The following is a 20457-nucleotide window of genomic DNA, read 5'->3' as shown; positions in this document are numbered from 1 at the left end:
AGGAAAACAGTGAAGAACGTGGCTGGCTGTGCCGGCCCGGTGGAGGTGCCCTCACACTGCAGCTGGGATGCTTTTCCCTTTAGCATCCTGGAAAAGGCAGGGAAACGGTCCCCTGATCCCCTGAACAGATTTGAAGGGTGAAATCTGCCAACTGCTCAGTATATTGATTCAAATGCATTATTCCTCCCTGGGCAGATCCCTGCCCTGGGAAAGGAGCAATCAGTGCAGGTGCAAATAGCTTTTAATTGCAGAATGTATCTCACCATGGAGGCATTTAGGCTGGATATGATACAACTGATAGAGCAGCAGCCGGAGGAAGCCCAATAAGCCGGAGCTCTGCAGGAGCCAAACTGCTCCTGTGCCATACCTATGGCATAAATATTCATGTGTGGCTGTGTGTCCGTGTTCTTCCACATCTCCCTGAGATATGACACAGCAGCATCGTGTCAGGATTGAAATGGCATCTTCAGGGAATGTGAAAACTTGCTGTCTGTGACAGTTCCTATGCGAGCTTGCAGAATGCCGGGGATGCGGATGTTTTGTGTGTGGACTCGCCTAAAGCCGAGCATCGGGGGCAGCTTCTCAGTGCTATCAGCGGGCTCTCTGCCTGTTTTGGAGTCTGAGCTGTCTTCCAGAGGCTTAGCTGTGGGTTCAGGGGGCTATGCCACACAAAGTGATGTACAGGTAGTTGAGAGAGGGTCCTGTATAGTTGTCGGGCTGCCGTGGGGTGCCTCTGGAGCTGTAGAGTGGTGCTGATAGACTGGACTGGCTGCTCTCCCGGCCCTCAGCTGGCTCCCGGCTGGCGGATGCAGCCCGGTGGGCTCCTCTGCCCTTTGCGGGGCTCTGCACGCCTGGAAGGAGCGGGTAGCAGCCGCCCGCCCCTCCATCTCTCGGGGCAACATCTCCCGCACCTCTGTCGGGGAGCAGGGACACAGAGGGACACGGCAGCAATTCAGAGATAGCCCAGACTCTTCAGGGATTACCCTGCCTGGAGCCTCCGCGGTGTGACATCGCAGTAGAGAGGGCGAAGAGCCTGGCGAGCCGGGATGCGCAAGGTTTTGTTTCATTATGTGTGCAAAGATGGGCAAGCCTGCGTTTGGGGAGGCACAACCCAGGCCGCCGGCACAGAGAGCTCCTTCCGCGGCATGAGCCCGTGCGAGAGACGAGAGGGGATCGGCTCGGTCACGGATCGATTTGGGCAGGGGAAGGATGGAGGGTGATGCGGGGACAGCGGCCGGTCGGGGAGCCCGCGGAGAGATGCGGGACTGAGCCCCCTCCGCCGCGACGCAACCGGCCCGGCTCTTCCCTAGCGAGTGCAGGAACTGGTTTTCTTGTAATTATTGTTGTCTCTGAGAAAACAAAAATCGGACTTCCTAGGAAAAAAAAAAAAAGAAAAGAAACAAAACCCCACAAAACTTTCACCGCGATCTGTCCTGTTCGGAAATCGTGTGCTTGTGCGGCAAAGCAGCGCACGCTGCCGGGAGCGGGGCAGGAGCCGGGGCGGGCGGCAGGGATGAAGCGGAGCGAGCGGGGGGGGGATGCAGCGGGACGAGCGGGGGGGCAGCTGCCCCGCACACGGGGGGCAATCCCGGGCTCTGGCACCGGGCACGGCGGGCGAGGAGCATCCCCATCTTTGGGCAGTCGGGGTGGGCAGCCTGGCGCTGCCGACGGATCCCGGGGGCAGCGGGGAGGGCTCGGTCACCCCCGCACTCAGCGGTGCCGGCCGCGGGCTGCGCGGGAGCGCGGCGCCCTCCTGCCGAGGGCCGGCCCCGGGCTCCGGGGGGTCGGTGCGGGGATCGGGGGAACCCCTGCGGGGCCGGTGCCCGTGTGGCCCGCGGCGCTCCCGGGCAGCACCGCCGAACAAAGGCGCGGCCGCGCTCAGCCGGGCCCGCCCCCGGCGCTCCGGGGCAACTTTCCCCCGGGCCGGCCGCGCCGAGGGGGGCGGAGCTATGCTAATGAGGAGGCGTGACCCCCGCCCATAGGCGACGCTTTGCTGGAGCCCATTGGCGGCGGCGGAGGTGCGGGGGCGGGGCGGTGACGCGATGCAAATGAGGGGGCGTGTCCGAGTCGGCCCCGCCCCCCGCCCGCCGGGGCTGCGGGGCTCGTGTTCGGCGGCGGGGATAGTCAAAGTGGCTCCCATAGGGAGAGACGGCGAGTCCGCCCGGCGCTGCGGGAGAGGGAGGGGGCACGGGGAGCCCCAGGGTCTCCCTCCGGCCGTCCGTCCGCGCCGCCGCCGCGGGTGCGCCCCGCTCGCTCCCTTCCCGGCGTGCGCCCGGCTCCGGCAACTCGCTTCCTGCGCGGCTGGAGGAGGGAGGAGAGAGGAGAGAGGAGAGGAGAGGAGAGGAGCGGAGAGCGCTTCGGCTGGGAGAGGAGAGAAGAAAGAGGGAGAAAAGAAAGAAAAGAGAGAGGGGAGAAGGGGGGGGACTTGCCTCTCTTGTCACTGGAAAATGACACTTGATGTAGCAGAGCCTGCCGCAGCTCCCGTTCGTCCTATTGTTTCTTAAACTGCCATCTGAATTTTTTTTTTTTTCCTGCTGCCATCCGAGGGGTGTCTTCATACAAAAAGGACTTCAAGTACTCCTCCGGCTTGCGAGCGCTGCAACCAGCCCCCAGCACCCCGCTTGCCCCTCCAAGCACCCAAACAAACTGCACACGCAGCAAACAGCAGCAACAAAACCGGGCTCTGATTGCTTCTGGATTTTTTTTTTTTTTAATGTGCGTGCCTGTGTTTGCTTTCTCCGACTTGCTTTGATTCCAGCGATCAGCTGCAGAGAGAGAAAAGAGCGAAAGAAAGAAAAAAAACCCCACATATAACAGTCCGCCTGGCGATTTTATCACTTTTAAAAAAATTTTTTTGAATAAAGAAGGAAGATTTGCTCTGTTGTTTCTGATTCATGTTTGGGATTCAGGAAAGCATCCAGCGGAGTGGGAGCAGCATGAAGGAAGAGCCCCTCGGCGCGGGGATGAACGCGGTGCGGACGTGGATGCAGGGAGCCGGCGTCCTGGACGCCAGCACGGCCGCTCAGAGGTAGGCAGGCTCCGCGCCCGCGCCCCGCTCCGCGCCCCGGGGCGCTCCCCGCCCGCAGCGCCTTTCCCCCCGCGCCAACAAAAACCCGGCTCTGCAGCTCTGCTACCGGCAGTGAGTTTCGCGTAGATGTCGCCAGTTAAATATTTATCCCTACTGTCCCGTAGGAATGACTTTTTATTAAATAATGGTAACAACAATAAAGGAAGTGGCGTGTTTCGCTAGGTACGGATAGGTAGGTTTCATCTCTCTGGTTTCTTGTGTTCGCTCGGAGGAAGGAGTTTTCAAAACTGTGTTTGGTGCTGATTTAGTCTTAAGGTCTTCAAATGACACTTTCCTCCTCCGGAAAGCAGAGAGTTGTGAACGGATGTATCCAAAATATATTTCTATACCTCGCTTTCCTATTCTCGTCAGAACCAGCAGCTCCTCTTCTTGTCCTCCGATAAGTAGGGAGTTTGCAAAGCGTACTCCAGGCGAAATTTAATTTGAGGTCCTTTTATAAAACCACTGCCACTTGTATCATATTTTTTAAAAGAAATCTCTCCAAATATAAGATAGGTTTGGCGAAGCTGCGCCCAGCCTCGTTTTCTCTCTTATTTCTCCTTCTTCCCATCCTCTTCCCCGGGAAATAAAAAAAAACCCAAACAAACAAAAAAGCCCCCAACGAACCCAAACACGAGCCAAAGTCTGATGCTGGATTCGCAGCTTGAGTCCTGGAGCCGGCATCATCCGGCATCAGTTTAATGTTGACATCTCCCGGTGTCTCCCACCTCGCCCCTCACCCCTCCCTTTGGAGCCCTCTAAGGAAGGGAAAGTTTCTGCAGGGACAACCCTGAAATATTTGAAGTTGTCTCCTGGGCTCGGTGTTTACCCACCGCTCCGGCGCGGGAGGAAAGGCTCGCAAGATAAGGCACATGGGCGCTGGTGTGACAGCTCCGAGCCGAGTTTGAGAAGTGGCAGGACCGATGCTGCTCCGCGGGGCAACGCGCCGGCGGCTCTGAGCGCGGCTCCCCCGCCATGCAGGGCCGGCTGCGAGCGGGCACGGCCCCCGGGGAGGGCTGGTGGGTACCGGGGCCGGGCTGGGGGGGGCTGCTGGGCGCTTCGGGCTCGCCGCAGGACGGGATGGGGTCGGGGATCCGCGGGGTTCGGAGTTTGAGTCTTTCTCTGCGGCCGGAGGGAAAAGCCGCGGGGAGGCTCGGGGGAGGGAGGGATGCTCTGCCCCGGGGGGGCCCAGCCGGGTCCCGGCGGGGGAAGGCACGGGCCGGGGAGGCGGCTGGGGGGGACGTGAGGCCGCCTCGTCGGAGCTGCCGCTAACCCGCGTGTCTCTGGTCCCAGCGGAGTGGGTCTGGCCCGGGCTCACTTCGAGAAGCAGCCGCCTTCCAACCTGAGGAAGTCCAACTTTTTCCACTTCGTCCTGGCTCTGTACGACCGGCAGGGGCAGCCCGTGGAGATCGAGCGCACCGCTTTCGTGGGATTCGTGGAGAAGGAGAAGGTGAGTACCCTGGCGCCCCGTGGGGGCTCGGCCGACTCTCCGGGGCCCTCCCCGCTCCATCCCTCGGGGCCGCGACACCGGCTCGTCCCGGGAGCCACGGCAGCCTCCCGGGCTCCTCAGCCTTACCCTGTCCCGGATGGCAGACGAGGAGGGGGTGTCCCCTGGCCCCTCGCTATGGCCGGGGCAGGGACACAGAGGGCTGAGAGCTGCCCCATCCAGCCCCGGGGACACCCGGCGTGCGAGTGATGGAGAAGCTTCATTGATACTGTTTTCCTTTTCCCTCCGGCCTCCCGTGTCGCCTTTGACTTCAGGAAGCCAACAGCGAAAAGACCAACAACGGGATCCACTACCGCCTGCAGCTGCTCTACAGCAACGGTAAGGGCTGGGAGCCCCCGGGGTCGGCCCCGTCGCCTCCGCGGCTGCAGAGCCCAGCAGCGCCCGGGTCGCCCCGGTTCCCCTGCGCTCGCTGCCGGGACACGGGCGAGCCCGGCAGGCCCGAGCCCTCGGGCGAGCCCCGGCGCGCTGCCGCCGGCCGGTCCCGCTCCGCTCCTCACGCCTCTGCCTTGTTTCAGGGATCAGGACGGAGCAGGATTTCTACGTGCGGCTCATCGACTCCATGACCAAGCAGGTGGGTGCTGCGGGGCGGCCGCCGAGCAGGGGGGTGGCAGCCGTCGGGGCGGCCCCGGGAGGCGAATCCCGCCCCCGCGGCGGGGCCGCTCTGCCCGGCGGGGAAGGGACGGAGCCACCGCCTCCCGCTCCGGCCGCCGAGCGGGTCCCCGCGGGACCCTGCCTGCTGCTGGGCTGTGCGAGAAAAACACCGGCCACCCTCCAGCCGTCCCAGTCAGGGCTGCGGATGGTTTTGCCTCTTAATTAATAAGAATTAACCTCCGGCAGCCCCCGAGCGCCGCCAGCACAAGGCGCTGCCCCGGCGCTCGGGGCTCTGTCGGTCCGTCCGCTCTCGGCGCTGCCGCCGGCTGCGCTGGCTGAAGGAGGAGCGGTTGTATCGCGACACGTTTGCATGTCGGAATAGACCCCAGAATCGCGGCGCGGGCAGAGGCGAGCTCAGTGCCGAACTTGGGGAGGGCAGCAGGGCTTGTCAGTGGATTAATCCTTATTTTAAGCCTGTTCCTTAGTCCCCCAAACAGAGGCTAAAAACGCGCGTGTCTACCTATAAAAATGCTTTTCTTTTTAAAACCAGTATTTTTACAAAGGGACCGTCTGAGCAAATCGATTCTCTCTCCTTTCTTTTCTTTTTTCTCCCTTTTTGAAATCGTTACTCTGGCTTTTATTTTCTGCTCCTGTCAGAATATTTTTCTCTTAGAATATGTTTCTTTTAAATAGTTGGGATCGCTTTTGAGCCTTCTCATCCTTAAAATATGTTTCTTGACCTCCTAATCTGTTTTACTTGTTAAAGAAAATTCTTAAATTTTATTTAAGGAAAACATTAAGGGTTTTTTTTTGTACCGCTAGGAAACGTCAGTTCTTGTATGTTGTCTGCAGGGACAAAACTCTTGGCTTGTATTTGGGTTTCTTTTCTACAGCAAAACATAAAGCTCTAAGGGCTGAGTTTGTTTTACAAAACTCTCTTTGATGGTCCCAAAACATCTTTTCCTGCTATTGAAGACTGTCTTTCAACAGCCAAAAAAAAAAAAAACCAAAAGGAGAAAAGGAACTTGGGTGAATTTTACTAGACAATCCATTGTACATTTGAACTCTGTTATACTGCACACTTCCAGACAGAGCCCATTCCCTGTAGGAATTAAAACAGCAGCAATATACCCTTCTTCAGAAAAAATCCTGGAGAACCTTTGCTGTCATTCCCTGGTTTTCGGGCACAAGTTGGTTAGTTTGTGTTAAAAGTAACAAAATCTTCCTGATATACGAACTCTTTTTAGTCCTTTTGGAGCTTGTGTATTTCAGTGTAGATCGTGTGAGAAAGACTATCAATAAATATTATCTTTAAATAGCTTTTCTGTCGTTACGGAAATGCAGAAGCCTCTGGTCATAATCCTGTTGAAAACAGAGCCCTGAACTCATGGAGAACAGTGGATTCAAAATAATTTTCTTAACAAAGGCATCTTGCATATGAAGAGTTCATCCTAAGGCACTGTTTGACCTCTTGGTCTCTCATTATTATCAAGTCATCAGAGGGTTTTTGGAGAGAAAGGGGAAAAAAACCCCACGAGATACAGTTTATTTGTAAAACCTACCGTGTAGCTTTAAAGCACATTCACCACGAAGAAGGAGGAGAAAAAAAAAATCTGTCTGATTTCAGGAAGTCTTAGAAAAACAAAGTTAGTGCAAATTACAGATTTTGGGAAAAGTGCAGTGGGGTTAAGAAGTGAGGATTTTAGAACAAAAGCTTTCTGAGTGTAGATTAGAAAACAGGGAGCAAAATGCTGTTTTAGATGCAAACATGTTCGCTTACATATTAATTTAATGTCTGTAGTTTCTTTAGGCATGACTATAATTGCTTATGAAAAATTAGAGCATTGTCATGTGAAAATTGTGGCATGTGCCGTTCCAAATTTTTTTTAGGGTCACACATTAATTTCTTCCTATTTTCCTTTTTTAATTCTTTCTTTTCAAAAGTGAAATTATTTCACAGTTGGGATTGCATCGGTTACTGAATGCTTATTAGGAAGTGAAGTGCAACACATGACAGAAGCTCACCCAAATGTTGAATATATCATTTATATTTTATGACAGTGAATTATATAGAAGATTCTCAAGTAACTTTCAAATCATCAAACTGTAATTAAATATTGCAAAGACTGTCTGAAAATTCTTTAATTTTTAATGAAAGTTAAATATATATTGTCAGTCTACTTGAAGGTGTAGTATTTTAATGCATGACGCTCAGAACAAATTGGATAATGAAATGATTACTTTTAAATGAAACTGTTGCAGAAGCATACACGTTTCAGCCGGCAAGTATCTGCTCAGTCCTCACGTACGCACATTCACACACTTGATAATTGTGAATTCCCAGACTGAAATTACAGCTACTCTGAGGTTTCTGGTGGCAAATTAAATATCCCACAGAAGCAAAGCTTGAATGAGTTAGGTTCCCCAGATGGTACAGGAAACTATCTGTGGCTTTTTTTTAGTATTAATTTTTTATTATTATTTTTTAATATGGACGCATCACATTTAAATATATTCTCTTTGTGTCGCAGTTACAAATTGCGAGGTTTTGTAAGGTTGAGGATTATTAAGTTAGGTAAGATAAAATAAAAGCCCTTCTGCAAATCAGACCTGGATTTCTGTGCATAGGATTGCTGCTCAGATATTTAATGTGAGTGTCCCATTAGCAGCATGTGTTATACCAGTAGGTAGGCAGGGCTTGGCTGTGCTGGGGGCTGTGTATGTACTAAAGAGGAGATGTTCCTGCTTCTGAGTGCTCCTGCTCTGCCTAAGTCAGGGATTTCTTTGTGGGGCTGTGCCCAGCTAAGGAACTCCTAGCAAGAGCCGTGTCCTGGGTGGAACAGAGGGATCTCCGTGTCCTGGTGCGTGCATGTTTCTGTGTCAGCTGTGGAGCAGGATGGCAAGTGGGATTGGAGAGTGGCATTACTGGGGCAGCCAAGAGTTGTGTTGGGATCTGCATCCCAGGGCAGAGCTGGGCTGTGGGCTGAGCTGTGCACGCACTGCCCCAAGCAGGAGCTCAGGCTGTGCGGGCTCTCCTTGGGAACGGGGGCTGTGGGATTCCCAGTGGGAAACCCAGCCGGGATTGGTCTCAGAGTGCATCCCTTCGGGTTGTGTTCGGCTATCGCGCTTGGCCCTTGGTGGCGGCCCCGGAGAAGCGCTGGGTAAAATGGGAATTACGAGGCTTTCGGGGGTCTCACTAAGTTTCTGAAACGTGTCCCCACCATTTAAAAAATTCTCTTAGAATATGTGTGTAAATGCCACACACAAATCATTCCTGTGGCAGAGAAGTTCTTCCCAGTTCAGGCAACGACATTCGGTGTCAATACTGGCTTAATTAAATTTTCTTTTATGTTATATTGGCACCTCATTTTACGTCAGGATCGCATTCCTAATGCGCTCAAAACCCTGTAGGACCCCAAACTTTATAGCTGTTGCTTTCCGTAAAGCAGCAGCTCCTCCTGCAGAAGATCTGCCTCTAACAATGATGCATTTGGAAATTGCCTGCAAAATGTGAAATATGTCTGCTCTAATAAAACCGGAGTTTTTAGGCAAGTCAAAGGATTTTAATGTGCTTATGGAGAAGAGATGCCTTCTATTTCTTTGGCTGTATTTTCATAAAGTTGAGCTATTTCACTATTAGGAAAGATGGAGGAAATAAATCTGAAATACTTGTTCCCCACCCATTTTTCCTTCAGCCGTTCTCATCCATAAGATATAACGGATGCTAATACGGCTCAGGCATCTTAACAATCATAAGTTTTACTTGATGGCTATTGTCTATTGCTGAGAGCCCTTATGAGTCAAAAATCCTTCCTTCAGACTTAAACCCTGTTTATATTTGGATTTTTTTTTCCAGAGCTATAACTCTGGATGCAAATGTTTTTTTTCTGTTGACTTGTCTGTCATTCTCTGATGTCTGCAGATATTTGATCAGCTCTATTCTGTGCATGGCATGGCCCTTCTCTGGCAGCTACACGCATGGGAAAAAAAATGTTATCAATAAGTTCAGAGGAGCCTCAGCAGACTCGGAGAAATTTCACACAAACATGAAACAAAACCTAACCCCTGTGACGGGGAAAGTTTACATTGTGCCAGATTTTAGCAGCTTTCTTGTGCCTTTGGTGAGATGTCAGAAGCGCAGGTGATTTTAATTTTCTTGTACAGAGAGGAATGGAGAAGTTTGGAATTTGCATGCATGATCAGGACCTGTGTTTGGGAAAATGTAAACTCATCACAGTGGAAAATGTGTTGTTTGGAGTCTGAGGGTGAAAACAAAGCTGAGGATTTTGGAGAGACTGCCTGAGCCAGATGGCCTGGTGCATTCCCAGTCTGGCAGCCCAACTGCTCCCTCCTGTATAATATACAGCCATTTGTTCTGGGATATTTACGCTAGAGCTGTTTCCATGTGAATGTTTGAAAACCATTAAAAATGAACATATTAGGAGAGAGAAATTTATTTAATTTGTGTGAATACATCGATAAGCAGGCTGTGAATCAAAGGCAGAGGGAGACTGGATAAAATAATTAGATGCTTCTGAATTGTGCGTGGAGAGGCAGAGCAAGAACTCCCTGTCCTCGCCCGGGACCAGCTCCGCGCTGCTTGTCCGGGATAAACCTCCCTGGGATGAGTTGAGGTTTTGCCTGGGGAAGGGGTAAAACCTCGGGTAATTGAGGGTTAAGGATTCAAAGCCAAATAAATGTAATTCACAGTATTTTCTCTGTAGATATATAGTGGATACAAGCCTAATCCTCTCTGGGTGAAATTCTGGCCCATCTGAAGTCAATTGCAAAGCGCCTATTGAATTCAGTGGGGCCAGGATTTCATTTTCTCCCTGTGCGTACGGTTGTAAACGTCGTTCCAAATCATTTTAGTTCTGTTTTGGAAAAGACCCTAATTTTAATGAGTTTTCCCTTCTCTTTTATTTCTGTAAGGGAGATACTTTGTTTTGTGAGGCAGATGGAATCTGAAAGCAAGTGGATTTAGATGCACGTTGGTGATTTCTCTCCTTCTCTTACTCTTTTAAAATCAAGGCCATGACATAACTGAGTAATATAATGACCATGATCTCATTCCTTCAAGATTGTTTTTCGTCCAGTTCTGAAAGCAGGATTGCTTGACTGGCAAACTGACACCACGAGACAATTCTGCCCTCACTTGTACCAGCATAAATCTGGATTTATTCAGGAATGGTTAAGGACAAAATCTGTCTCTGTATTTTTCCAGCTTGTTTGTCAGTTCTTTGATTGCTTTATCCTACTGCATCTATCGTGGAAAAATAGATTAAATGAGAACTATAGCCTTGACTTTTATATAGCCCCCCTTCCTTTTTATTTTTATTTCTTCCTTTTTTTTTTTTTAATAATGAAGTCTGTCGCCGAAAAGTTTAGGTGAATTTTTGGACATACTTGACTGTGATGTGCTCAATGTAGTAATTTTTATTTGCTGTTAAGCAGTGAATTGATTTAACATTTTATGCAGCTTTATTTAAATAGATGTGAGGAAGTCTTATATTTTCGACACTTAATTTTTTGGGGCCTGATTTTGAACTCTGTTTGTGCATGAGTGATTGTTACTCATTGGGACTTCTTGCAGGAAGGTTACTTGGGTGAGTAACAGCTGGCAAAATGGAAGCTAAATTCTGTGGGGAAATGTTTAAGTTGTTCAGGAGAAGACACGCTATTTTCAAATGCTTATGAAACACCACCGAGTTAAAACGACATGAAGTAAACAAAAAGAAAAAACCCAAAGTCTATATTTTTGCATTTCCTTTGCCGGTGTTTTGTTGTGCAACTCTGATGTGTATCTGCAGGCTTATTTTTAGCTCTGCTGTGGTCTAAGTTTATGCACTGTAACTTTCACTTTGTCTCTCATTAATGTGATCCCTATTTGACAAAATCACGACGACGTTAGTGAGACAGGGAACCCCGACGCAATCTCCCCGTTTCAAAGCCTGAACTTAAAAACCGCATAATTTATTTAAAAAATCAAGATATTTTTGTTAAAACAGTAGCTTTTCAAATCCGAGAGTTAAACATTTTCACAACAGTAACGTAGTAGACCCTTCCTGTAAAAATACTTCTGGCAGCTCTAACGATCTGAAACTTTAGCAGTTCCTGTTTCCTTTTTGAAACTAATTGTAGAATTAATGCTTCAGAGCAGCGCGTTTTGCGAGGCGGTCGAGTATCTGCAGGGCTCTCGGGCAGCCATTCATGGGGGCGAATGGTTGGTGCTTCACACAAGTAAATTGGGACACAGGACTGGGGAGATGGGGATGAGCTGCTCAGAAATGAGCCCAGCGCATCCTCCTCCTTCCTGGAATTTCCTAGAAATTCCAGCAGGAATAGGGTAGGCAAGAGGAGCTGCGTTTGACGTGCAGAAAACAAAATGTGCACGGGTGCAACTTAGATAATTGAATGCAAATAAAGTGAGAAACAAATCCTTAGCGTGGAGGGAAGCAGAAGAATGTCATGCAAGCAAAGAAGGGATCACTGATGCTAAACACAACAGACAAGGTGATTATGTACCACAGTGTTGACTCTGCCCATTCATTATTGCTATTTAGTTGAGTTATTTAAGCAGCTACCTGGAGGTTAAGTAAGCACAGCAGCAGAAAAGGGAGAGGAGACAGGGCAGGGGGAAAAAAGACAGTAAATTTTGCATTCTGATTTGTCATTTCTAACATTTCCTTGGCTCTACTGGCAACAAGCTAACCCATCCTGGGTAAATTCATTTTAATATTTGGAAGTATGAGAAGAACGAGCTGAGTCCAGCAGCCCTCTCCTCCCTTGTCACGTTGTGGCTGTCTGGAGGTGACAGGGGGCTGGAAGTATTTGTTCTCACTAAAGGCCTCAGAAGTAGATCTGCTCTTTCCCCTCCTGCTCTGCACTGTCAGAGGGAGAATATTTTTTAACTGTTGATAAAGTCCAAGAAGTACTATGAGCTTCCTCCTTGCCTGGCCTGTCCCACTGCCATGTGGAACCTGATCTGAGGGTTTCTGGAGTCTTTGCAATGTCCCCACTGACTGACCCCACCAGGTGTCAGCCAGTTACTTCAGTTCTCTGGCTTTGTCTGGAAGAAGCTTCTCCCCACCTTCCCTTTTAATGCTGGGAATGAGACTTTTCTGAATGTGCCCCACCTCTTGCTGTAATACATGCAATGCCATTATCCAAGGCTTCTTGCAAGCCATCTGTGTCTCTCTTAGGCACTGATGTGGAAGTAGCTCAAGGTGGGGGTCCCAGCTGGGGTCAGGGGGTTGCTGGTGTCTGTGCTGAGGGGACTTTCTGTGCATCCCCTTTATCCCAGTGCTGGGTTCACAGTTGTTGTGCCTCACTGGGGGAAATGAGGGAGCACAAGCCAGGTGAGACTCTGAGCCCATTAGTGGCAATTAGTGGCAGCCTCTGTTTATCAGCTATAAAACCCCAGCTCAGGAGCTCTTAGGTTTTAGGGAAAGGTGTGTAGCAAAACTGAAGTTAAAAAATTAAAATTACCAAAGGTAACATAGGCCCATTCCTGATGCTATTTATGGAATTATTAAGTAATTTTGCAATGCATAGTATTAATAGTGCATGTTACTATTTCATTATATATATATATATATATTATTTCATTATATATATTTCAATATACTATTACTATTTACTATTTCAGTTGTGTGAGAGTCAGTACATGCTTCTTCAGATTTGTGTGTCTTGAGATTTGTGCCCCTTCTGGAAGTATACACCTCCTACCCTTCATGGGTTACATTTGTAAGGACTGCAAAAGCAGTTCATTCTATATTAAGGTAACTTACTTTTCTGTCACTATTTTCCATGCTTCCATTTCAGATTGATCTCATTCCTTAAAATGCGTTTCATCCATAGGGCACACTTCTTAAATTTCAGTCTCTATTTTATCATTAGCTCTAGGGAGAACAATCTCAGATGTCATTTTACCTGTTGAGTTTCCCCCTGCAATTTCTTGTTTTAAGTTCTGTGTTTCAGAGGCTGAAAAAGTCACACCAAGCTCAAGGGTAGCTCTGATGCTCAGATGCAAGGGTGGTCATCCCTCCAAGGCTGGGGCTTCCATCCCAGCTCTGGAATGCCACCGTGAAAGATTTAGGAACCTCAGTGCCAGCAAAAGATGATGTTGCAAAGGAAAGTGTACTCTTGCTTTGTTGCTGGGGGGCTGGTTTCTGGGAGCAGGGCTGGCTGGAAAACATGACTCTGTGGGGCTGAGATGGAAATCCTGTCCCACAAGGGCTGGAGCACTAACCCAGTTCCTGTGTGATGCCGATCCCTCCCCGCTGCTGCTGCTGGTGGGAGCAAAACGTAGACTCCTCTTGAAATGTGAACACTCTGCCTTTCCACAATTTTAGCTTAAAGGATTCTCTCTGTGCTGTCTCAGAGTCAAATTTCTCAAGCCGGTTGATCCTCTGTTTGTTTTGGTCTCCTCTGCTCTGGTAGGGCCTTCTCCTCACTTATTTATATCCCTGTAACTCTGGAGGTGCTCCCTGGAAAATGCTGGTTCAGGAGGTTCAAGGGAAGAATCAGGCCCAGGTGCTTTCTCAGGAGCTACCAGGAAAATGCCTGGGCTGTGCAGCTTTTGTAATTAAAAATGCATGAGCTCTCTTTTTTTTTTTTTTTTTAAATGAATAGTACCCAAAGTATACCAAGCCTTGCTGGTTTTTTTTTTCCTTTTTTCTTTCTTTCTTTCCTCCTCCCCCCCCCCCCCCCCCCCCCATTCCTTTTAATGCTATTAGGTTTATATTTTATTCCGAATTGAAAAGAAAATTGTGGTTGTCTTGACTACTAAAAAAACCCATCCTACACACCGCTGGAGAGATGTGCAACAGAGAGGAGGGAATTTAGCTCTACTCAGCTTGTGTTGTTTTACAACTGCAGGTCTTGGAGCAGGTTTGGTGGAGATGCCAGGTGTCTTTAGCCTGAGCTGTGGTTTGCAACTCGCTGAGCTTTTGCTTACTGTGATGATGTGTTTTGATTGTCTCCAAACTCAACTTTATGTACAACTAAAAATTTGTTTTATTTCTAGGCGATAGTATATGAAGGCCAAGACAAGAACCCAGAAATGTGCCGAGTTCTGCTCACGCATGAAATAATGTGCAGGTAAGAAATACCCCTCTTCCAGTTAATTAGTGATGAGAAGATGAATTTGTCTCCCAAAATCTAGGTTGAACCTACAGCTATTTTCGGACTTAAATTTATCTTTCTTGCATTAAACAATCCCAAAATAACACAGTTTGGTGTATGTAATTAGCAGCAAGGTCTCAGTCACACTAGTTTTCAATTATTTATAAAGAGTTATTCTTAACAGAATGCTGCTGGTTTTCATTTAGTCACTGTAGCCCACAAAAGGTCTCCTCACCGAAATTAACAGTCTATTATAGTCTTGTAGCAATAAACATCTCTGCCCCCAGTTCCCAACAAAAACTCCTCGTCAAAATGACAAATAGGATTTTTAATTTTTTTTTTTATTTTTAATTTTTTTTTCTGGATGTGCATTACAGAGTGAGGTCAAGAGGTTCTTTTTTCCTGGTTGCTGCTCATGTGAGGTCCTCACATCTCTGCTCACTCCAGAGCAGAGCAGCTGAAGCTCTGTGCAAAAGATGTCATCTTCTTCATTTTCTTTAAACTTCCCCATGTACATTTGGCTCTGCCCAGTGCTCTCTTGCCCTGCCTGGGGTTGGTGACTTTAATTCAGTCAAATATCTTCTCCCCCAAACTTCTGCAGCTGCTTCCTTCTCTGTTCTGGCTGGTTGAAGTAGGTGAAGCCTCCTCTACTTCCTTTTTACCACAGACCCCTTTACCACCTCAGAGAGCTTGACCTCTCAGTCTCATTAAAGTTAGTGGGTGTTTTTTGCATGTCTGAAAAAATCATTTGTTACATGTTATTCGATGGCAGAAAATAATTCCCTGGTGGAAGACGAGGCGTTCTTGCATAAGCTCATTGTTACAATCAGTTGTTTTAAGACTGTAAAAATGCCATTGCATGCGTTGTAACTTTTACAAAACACATTTACTAAAAAGGAGTAACTTGAGGGTAAAAACTAGTGCCCACTTCTAAAAGAATAAACTTGGATGAGGATTTCCTGGCAGGGGAGAGTCTTTGACAAAATACTCAGATGGAAACTTCTCTGTTGTTTGATTTTTTTTTTTTTTTTAAAATTCTTGGAATCTTCATGTTTTGTCCTCCACTGACAGCTCCTCCTGCTAAAACCCTGCTGGGGGGTAGCACCCTGTGATGAAGGCAGAGAAGGAGTTGCTCTCCTTGCTTTGCCACCTTCGGTGAAACCCTGCATAGCTCCCTCCCCTTCCCCCCCCCCCCCCCCCCCCAATTCTTCCTTGCAGCAGGTTTTTGGGGGATTTTAGTTTTTATATCTTCCTTTTCTGGGCTGCTTCCTTTAGTGGATTTGGCTTCTTCCAGGAAACCAAAGACATTGGTTTGCAGCTCCAGAACCATCAGCATCTCCAAGAGGTGCCTCTGCTGCTGTTGGGAGCCTCGTTGCTTTGCTGAGGACTCCAGACCACTTCTGCTTTTCCAAATGGAATCCCAGTCATGCTGACAACTTGTAATTGTCCTAAAATTCATTGGCCCAATTAGCACGACTTCCACACTGGATACCTAGCTAGGAACAATTCATGGAAATATTAAAGGAGGCCCCTGACCTGATAAGACTCAAGTGCCTTTTACTTTTCTCCTGTAACAGACCAGTAAAACAGTGGGACTGGGCACATGAGAAAAATTAGGCACATGTTCAAGTGCCTGCAGTGTCAGGGTCTGAATCTGCCATTAGTCCTGAGTTATGTGTCCTCCTGATCTTTAACCAGCAAGGTTTGGTGGTAGGAATAACTCACTGAGCCAGAATCAACGACTTTAATGAATTAATTTCCTTACAGATTCTTCAGAAACATAAAGTATAAGAAGTAAATTAAAACTTTATATAGTGGGCTGAGTTTTAACCAGAAGACCAAATGCCCCCATCACAGATTTATAGCCATTCAATGCACTTTGACAAAATTATTTCTGTTCTGGGAATGTGGAAAGATGCGCAGTCACTCCCTTTATTAAAGCACTTTGCACTTTCTTTGTTCTTAAAATTCACTGGCTCAGAAGCTTTATTATTCTCCTCCTATTTATTTACTGCTAGTCCTTGCTTTGTGTTTCATGGCCATAAGGTGGAGGGATAGAAAAAACCCAAACTGACTGTAGGAGGCAAATGTTGCACTCCTGACAGGGTGGGGGAGACATATTCAAATTTCTTACAGCTCATATTAGATATTCCCCATTTCCTTTGCTGCCCATAAGTGTGTAAGAGGGTGCTGTTTGTTTACCAGGTCGCTTGACCCTATTGCACAAATCTGTCATCTATTGTGCTGCTAACGCGCTTTTAAATTGCAAATCTGATGCTCTTTAGGGGTCTAGAAGGGGAAAAAATTCTCTCTCCACACCATTCTGTTTCTCTTGATTTCTTGCCTGTTGTAAGTGGAAGTTGGGATGTGCTGAATTTGCACCAGGGGTGCAAATGCAGCCTCAATTATAAGCATAAAATTAGAGTCTGTTCCCCATTAATCAGCCCAGCTAATTGCTATGCACTACCATTAGCCATATGGTGTGAAAGACAGCTTGCTCTCCCTAAGATGAAATTTCTTCATTTCAGACATGAAATAGTGAGGGCTCTGTATTTTAAAATAGCTTGTTTTAGATGTTTAATTTCTAAACAACTTTCAGCAGTGCTTTCTATCAAGGCTAACTGCACAATAAAACTTTGCATTTATGTGACAAAGCTGGGTATTTATAGTGTACTACAGCTACGGCTTGGAGGAGACAAAGAATTCAAATGTATGAGAGAGTCCTGGCTGCGGTAGGAGAGCAAAGCTGAGGTTTGCTTCAGGTAGCTGTTTATTTCAAAGGATTTCATTGTGTTTTGTCAGATATAAAAATCTACACTGTTGGTGAAAATGTTAATGGCTGGGGAGAATTCACAACCTCAGTGGAATTTATTAGTATTGTAGGCAGCACGGGGAGGGACATCTATAGTTAATATTGCCTCAACAATTTCCATTATGAAACCTTCAGTGGCTTACAGCTTTGCCAAACTTAAACTGTTCTGGCTGAAATATCCTTTGCAGGGTGTCAGCCTCAGGCTGACTTTCTTTGGAAAGTTTCAGCTAAAATGGTTCAGTGATTTCTGAGAATGAGGTTGGAGTAAAAGATGGGTTTTGTCTGTGTAAAATAGGACCTTACAGCTGTTTTGGGAAGGGGGCCGTGCACCTCCACGCTCCGGGGTGGGGAGCCTGTTTGGGGCAGGGGTTGTCCTGATGGCATCACTTGTGCAAAATCTCCCACCTGGACTCGCCGGCGACTTGTTGGGTCCTGGCAGCCAAAGTCTCCTTGGCGCTGGCCACGTGCCACAGGCCCCGAATTCCTCATTGTTCATTGTCCCCGGGATACACAAAACAGGGCTCCTGCACGGGGGTGCTCCGGCAAGGGAGGGATTGGGGTGCCAGGACTGGGGTGAGGAGGCCTCGTCCTGTGGGCCCGGGCTGAAATCCTCAGGAACACGGAAGGGAAGAGGAGGAGGAGGAAGAGGAGCAAGAAGGCAGGAGAGCAGCAGGTCCCCAGAGGGTTGAGGTGAGGGGAAAGGCAGCGATGAAAACTGGGGGTGGTGGCGGCCTGGGGACGAGCAGGGCAGGGATGGTGAAGGGCTCAGGAATGATCCATGAGGATGACAACAATGATGGGGTGCAGGAGATGGAAATGCTGGCAGGCTGCATTACTGCCAAGGACTACTTGTTTTAAAAACCCCACCAAAAAAAAAAAAATCAATTTTTATAAGCTTTTCCTGTAGGCCAGCGTGGCATTGTGTTGGAGCTGTGGCTCCTGGCACCACCTGGGGAGAGGTGTCATGGAAGAACAGCAAAGACAAGTCCTTGATCTCCTGGCTGCAAGGAACTGGCATTCCCTGCTCTTGCACAGAGCCTTGCTGGGAGCTGGAGGGTTTCTGAGTGGTTTGGAGAAGCTCCTGGGAATTTTAAAATTCTTTCAGGGAAAGGAGAAAGGGTGCTGAATATTTAGGAACTTATTTCCAAGTGCTAAGTAGTCACTAAAAGCCAAAGCTTTTGAGGGAAATTGAATTAAAAGCACTTTTAACCAGGTCTGAAACTCAAGATCTGCGTGATGTTTTAATTCTCTGCAAAGAAAGACTGGAGCGAAGAGGCCTCCAGCTCTGCTGTGGCAAGGGGGATAAAACACAAAAGGCAAACTAAATTTTAAAATATAATTCTCTAGGTCATGAAGGAACATTCAGGGCCTCCTTTCATGCCAGAAAGCCACCCCGTGGTGGGATGTGCCAGCCATGCAGCCTCTCCACATCACCCTCAGATTGTGGTCAAGGAGTGAGGTCCCCTACTACCACCGGGACTATTGGGGTGCACTTTTGGGAAGGTACCCCAGTTCAGGGGCCACCTGAGGGGCAGTGAAGTATTTCCCCTGCTCTCAAAGCTGTCCCCATTGCTCAGTGCCTGACTCCATCCCACTTGTGGCAGGAGGTGAGACCGAGGTGTCCCTGTCCCCAGGCCCCCGTGGCTGCCTCTCCCTCTGGGTTGATGCCCCAGGAAGGTGCCAGCCTGGTGGTGTGTGGATGCTGGTATTTGCCCATATCGTGCTGGGAGCCTGGGAACCTTTGCTTGCCTGAGTAAGCGTGGCAATTTCTGTCCCTCCAGTCTGCTGGGAGAATGTCAGGACGAGCCCTGATTTGCTTCAGTCACAAGAACTGCATTGTCTTAACTTGTGCCAACTCTGTTTCTAATTACATTTTAATCATTTAAAAATGATTAGCAGTTTTTATTGCCTTGTTTGTGGGTAAATTTTCTCACCCCACACATTCTAGCTGCACTCCAATGACAAGTCCTTTTATAGGCAAAAAAAGTCCCTGAACGTCCCCATGACTATTTACCTACAGCATATTTTATTCCTTCCTAAATTTTAATACTTTCAGGGTGCCAAGGCTCTGGCATTTTCTGGTGGATCAATTGTGGTATTGTGCTGTAAAATTAAGCAGTTTTTTTTGGCAATCCCAAACAATGTAACTTCCACCGAAATGAAGATACCACACATGTGTTAACTGTGAAAAGTTTCAGCCCTGAATAGTTGCCTTGAAGCTTTTTGCGGTGAAAAGAATTATGTATTTTCCTCTCTTTGAAAACAAAATTATTATTTTTTAAAAGCCATGTTTAAACAGGCTGTTTTTGTAAAAGGCCCCTTTTTTTGTTATCTTTAGTGTGGTTAGTTGCTTTATTGCTAATCTTGGTGGGTAACTGTATATTATTCACTCTATTGTTCAGCAACACAAGAGAACCTTTGTCATACTCCCAACAAGGCTATTTATATAGTGTGGCACTTCTGAGGGCTTCTTCCTGCCCTTATGTTCTTCCACCTTCTGGGGAAAGGAAAATGGTTCATCTGAGAGGGATAGTGAGCAGTAGTCCCTCCTGACAGCTGCTGAAATACAGGCAAGATTCAGATCCTTGGGATGACACTGGGAACAAACTTAGTGGTTTCCAAAGATCTGGTTTTGTGTGGTTGAGGTTGACCAGAAAGTTTATTGTACAGGGAGATGTGCTCAGGTCTGGCCAGTGAGAGCAGCTGGGGTGTTCCTCACTGCCTGACACTTGGTGCCATCATGGGATGGGGTCCCTGCAGCTGCCCAGGCTTTGTCCAGCAGCTCCTTGGGGACCAAGAAGGACTTGGGAAAGTCAGGAGCTTCTTGATTTATTTATTTATTTATTTATTTTTTTAATTTCTTGAAGCTTTGACTTCAGTGGGGGATTTTCTGTTAAGGGGACATCAACAAACAAGATCTTACCTTGTGAGATGGGGGTTTCCTCCCTGGGGTGAGTGGGTGGGTGAAACCTAAAGGCTTTTCTGGCCTTTGTGGCTGTGATTTGGTCTCGTGGGTTTAGATAGGCTGGTGGGAAAAGCCTCTAGAGGCACCAAGAGGGATTCCCACCTGGAGCAGGAACATGTACCTCACCCATGAACTCACCTGCAATATATTTATGCCTCCTTACAGAAAACAACCCTTGACGAGGTATCATCAAAAAAACCCAACAATTTAACTTCTCTTAGGAAACAATGAGCCACCTTAGCTCAAAAAGAATCCCAGCCTGGAGGTCAGCCATGGAGCAGTGCTTTGGGAGACGGAGCTTATATTTCACATGCCTGCTTTGTATCTGACCTGACGCAGGGCACCAGCCGCTGGAGCAGAGGTCTCCGTGGCATTAGTGATCATTAACA

At 48.0% G+C, this 20457-nt stretch overlaps 1 protein-coding gene across 13 annotated transcripts in view; it reads left to right on the top strand.

The window, feature by feature from the left end:
* The first annotated feature begins 2894 nt into the window (after positions 1-2894).
* Positions 2895-20457, top strand: part of EBF1 (EBF transcription factor 1) — a 263620-nt gene continuing 246057 nt past the window's right edge. For all 13 annotated transcript variants that reach the window (XM_062502531.1, XM_062502536.1, XM_062502533.1 and 10 more), the window contains exons 1-5: positions 2895-3028; positions 4361-4517; positions 4829-4892; positions 5090-5145; positions 14194-14267. In XM_062502531.1, the coding sequence (XP_062358515.1) occupies positions 2895-3028; positions 4361-4517; positions 4829-4892; positions 5090-5145; positions 14194-14267 (485 nt within the window). The remainder of the gene's footprint in view (positions 3029-4360; positions 4518-4828; positions 4893-5089; positions 5146-14193; positions 14268-20457) is intronic.

The sequence above is a fragment of the Cinclus cinclus genome, chromosome 14, assembly GCF_963662255.1.
Source record: "Cinclus cinclus chromosome 14, bCinCin1.1, whole genome shotgun sequence".
Taxonomy (NCBI): domain Eukaryota; kingdom Metazoa; phylum Chordata; class Aves; order Passeriformes; family Cinclidae; genus Cinclus; species Cinclus cinclus.
The sequence above is the reverse complement of the archived record's forward strand: the minus strand, read 5'-3'. Positions and strand labels throughout refer to the sequence as shown.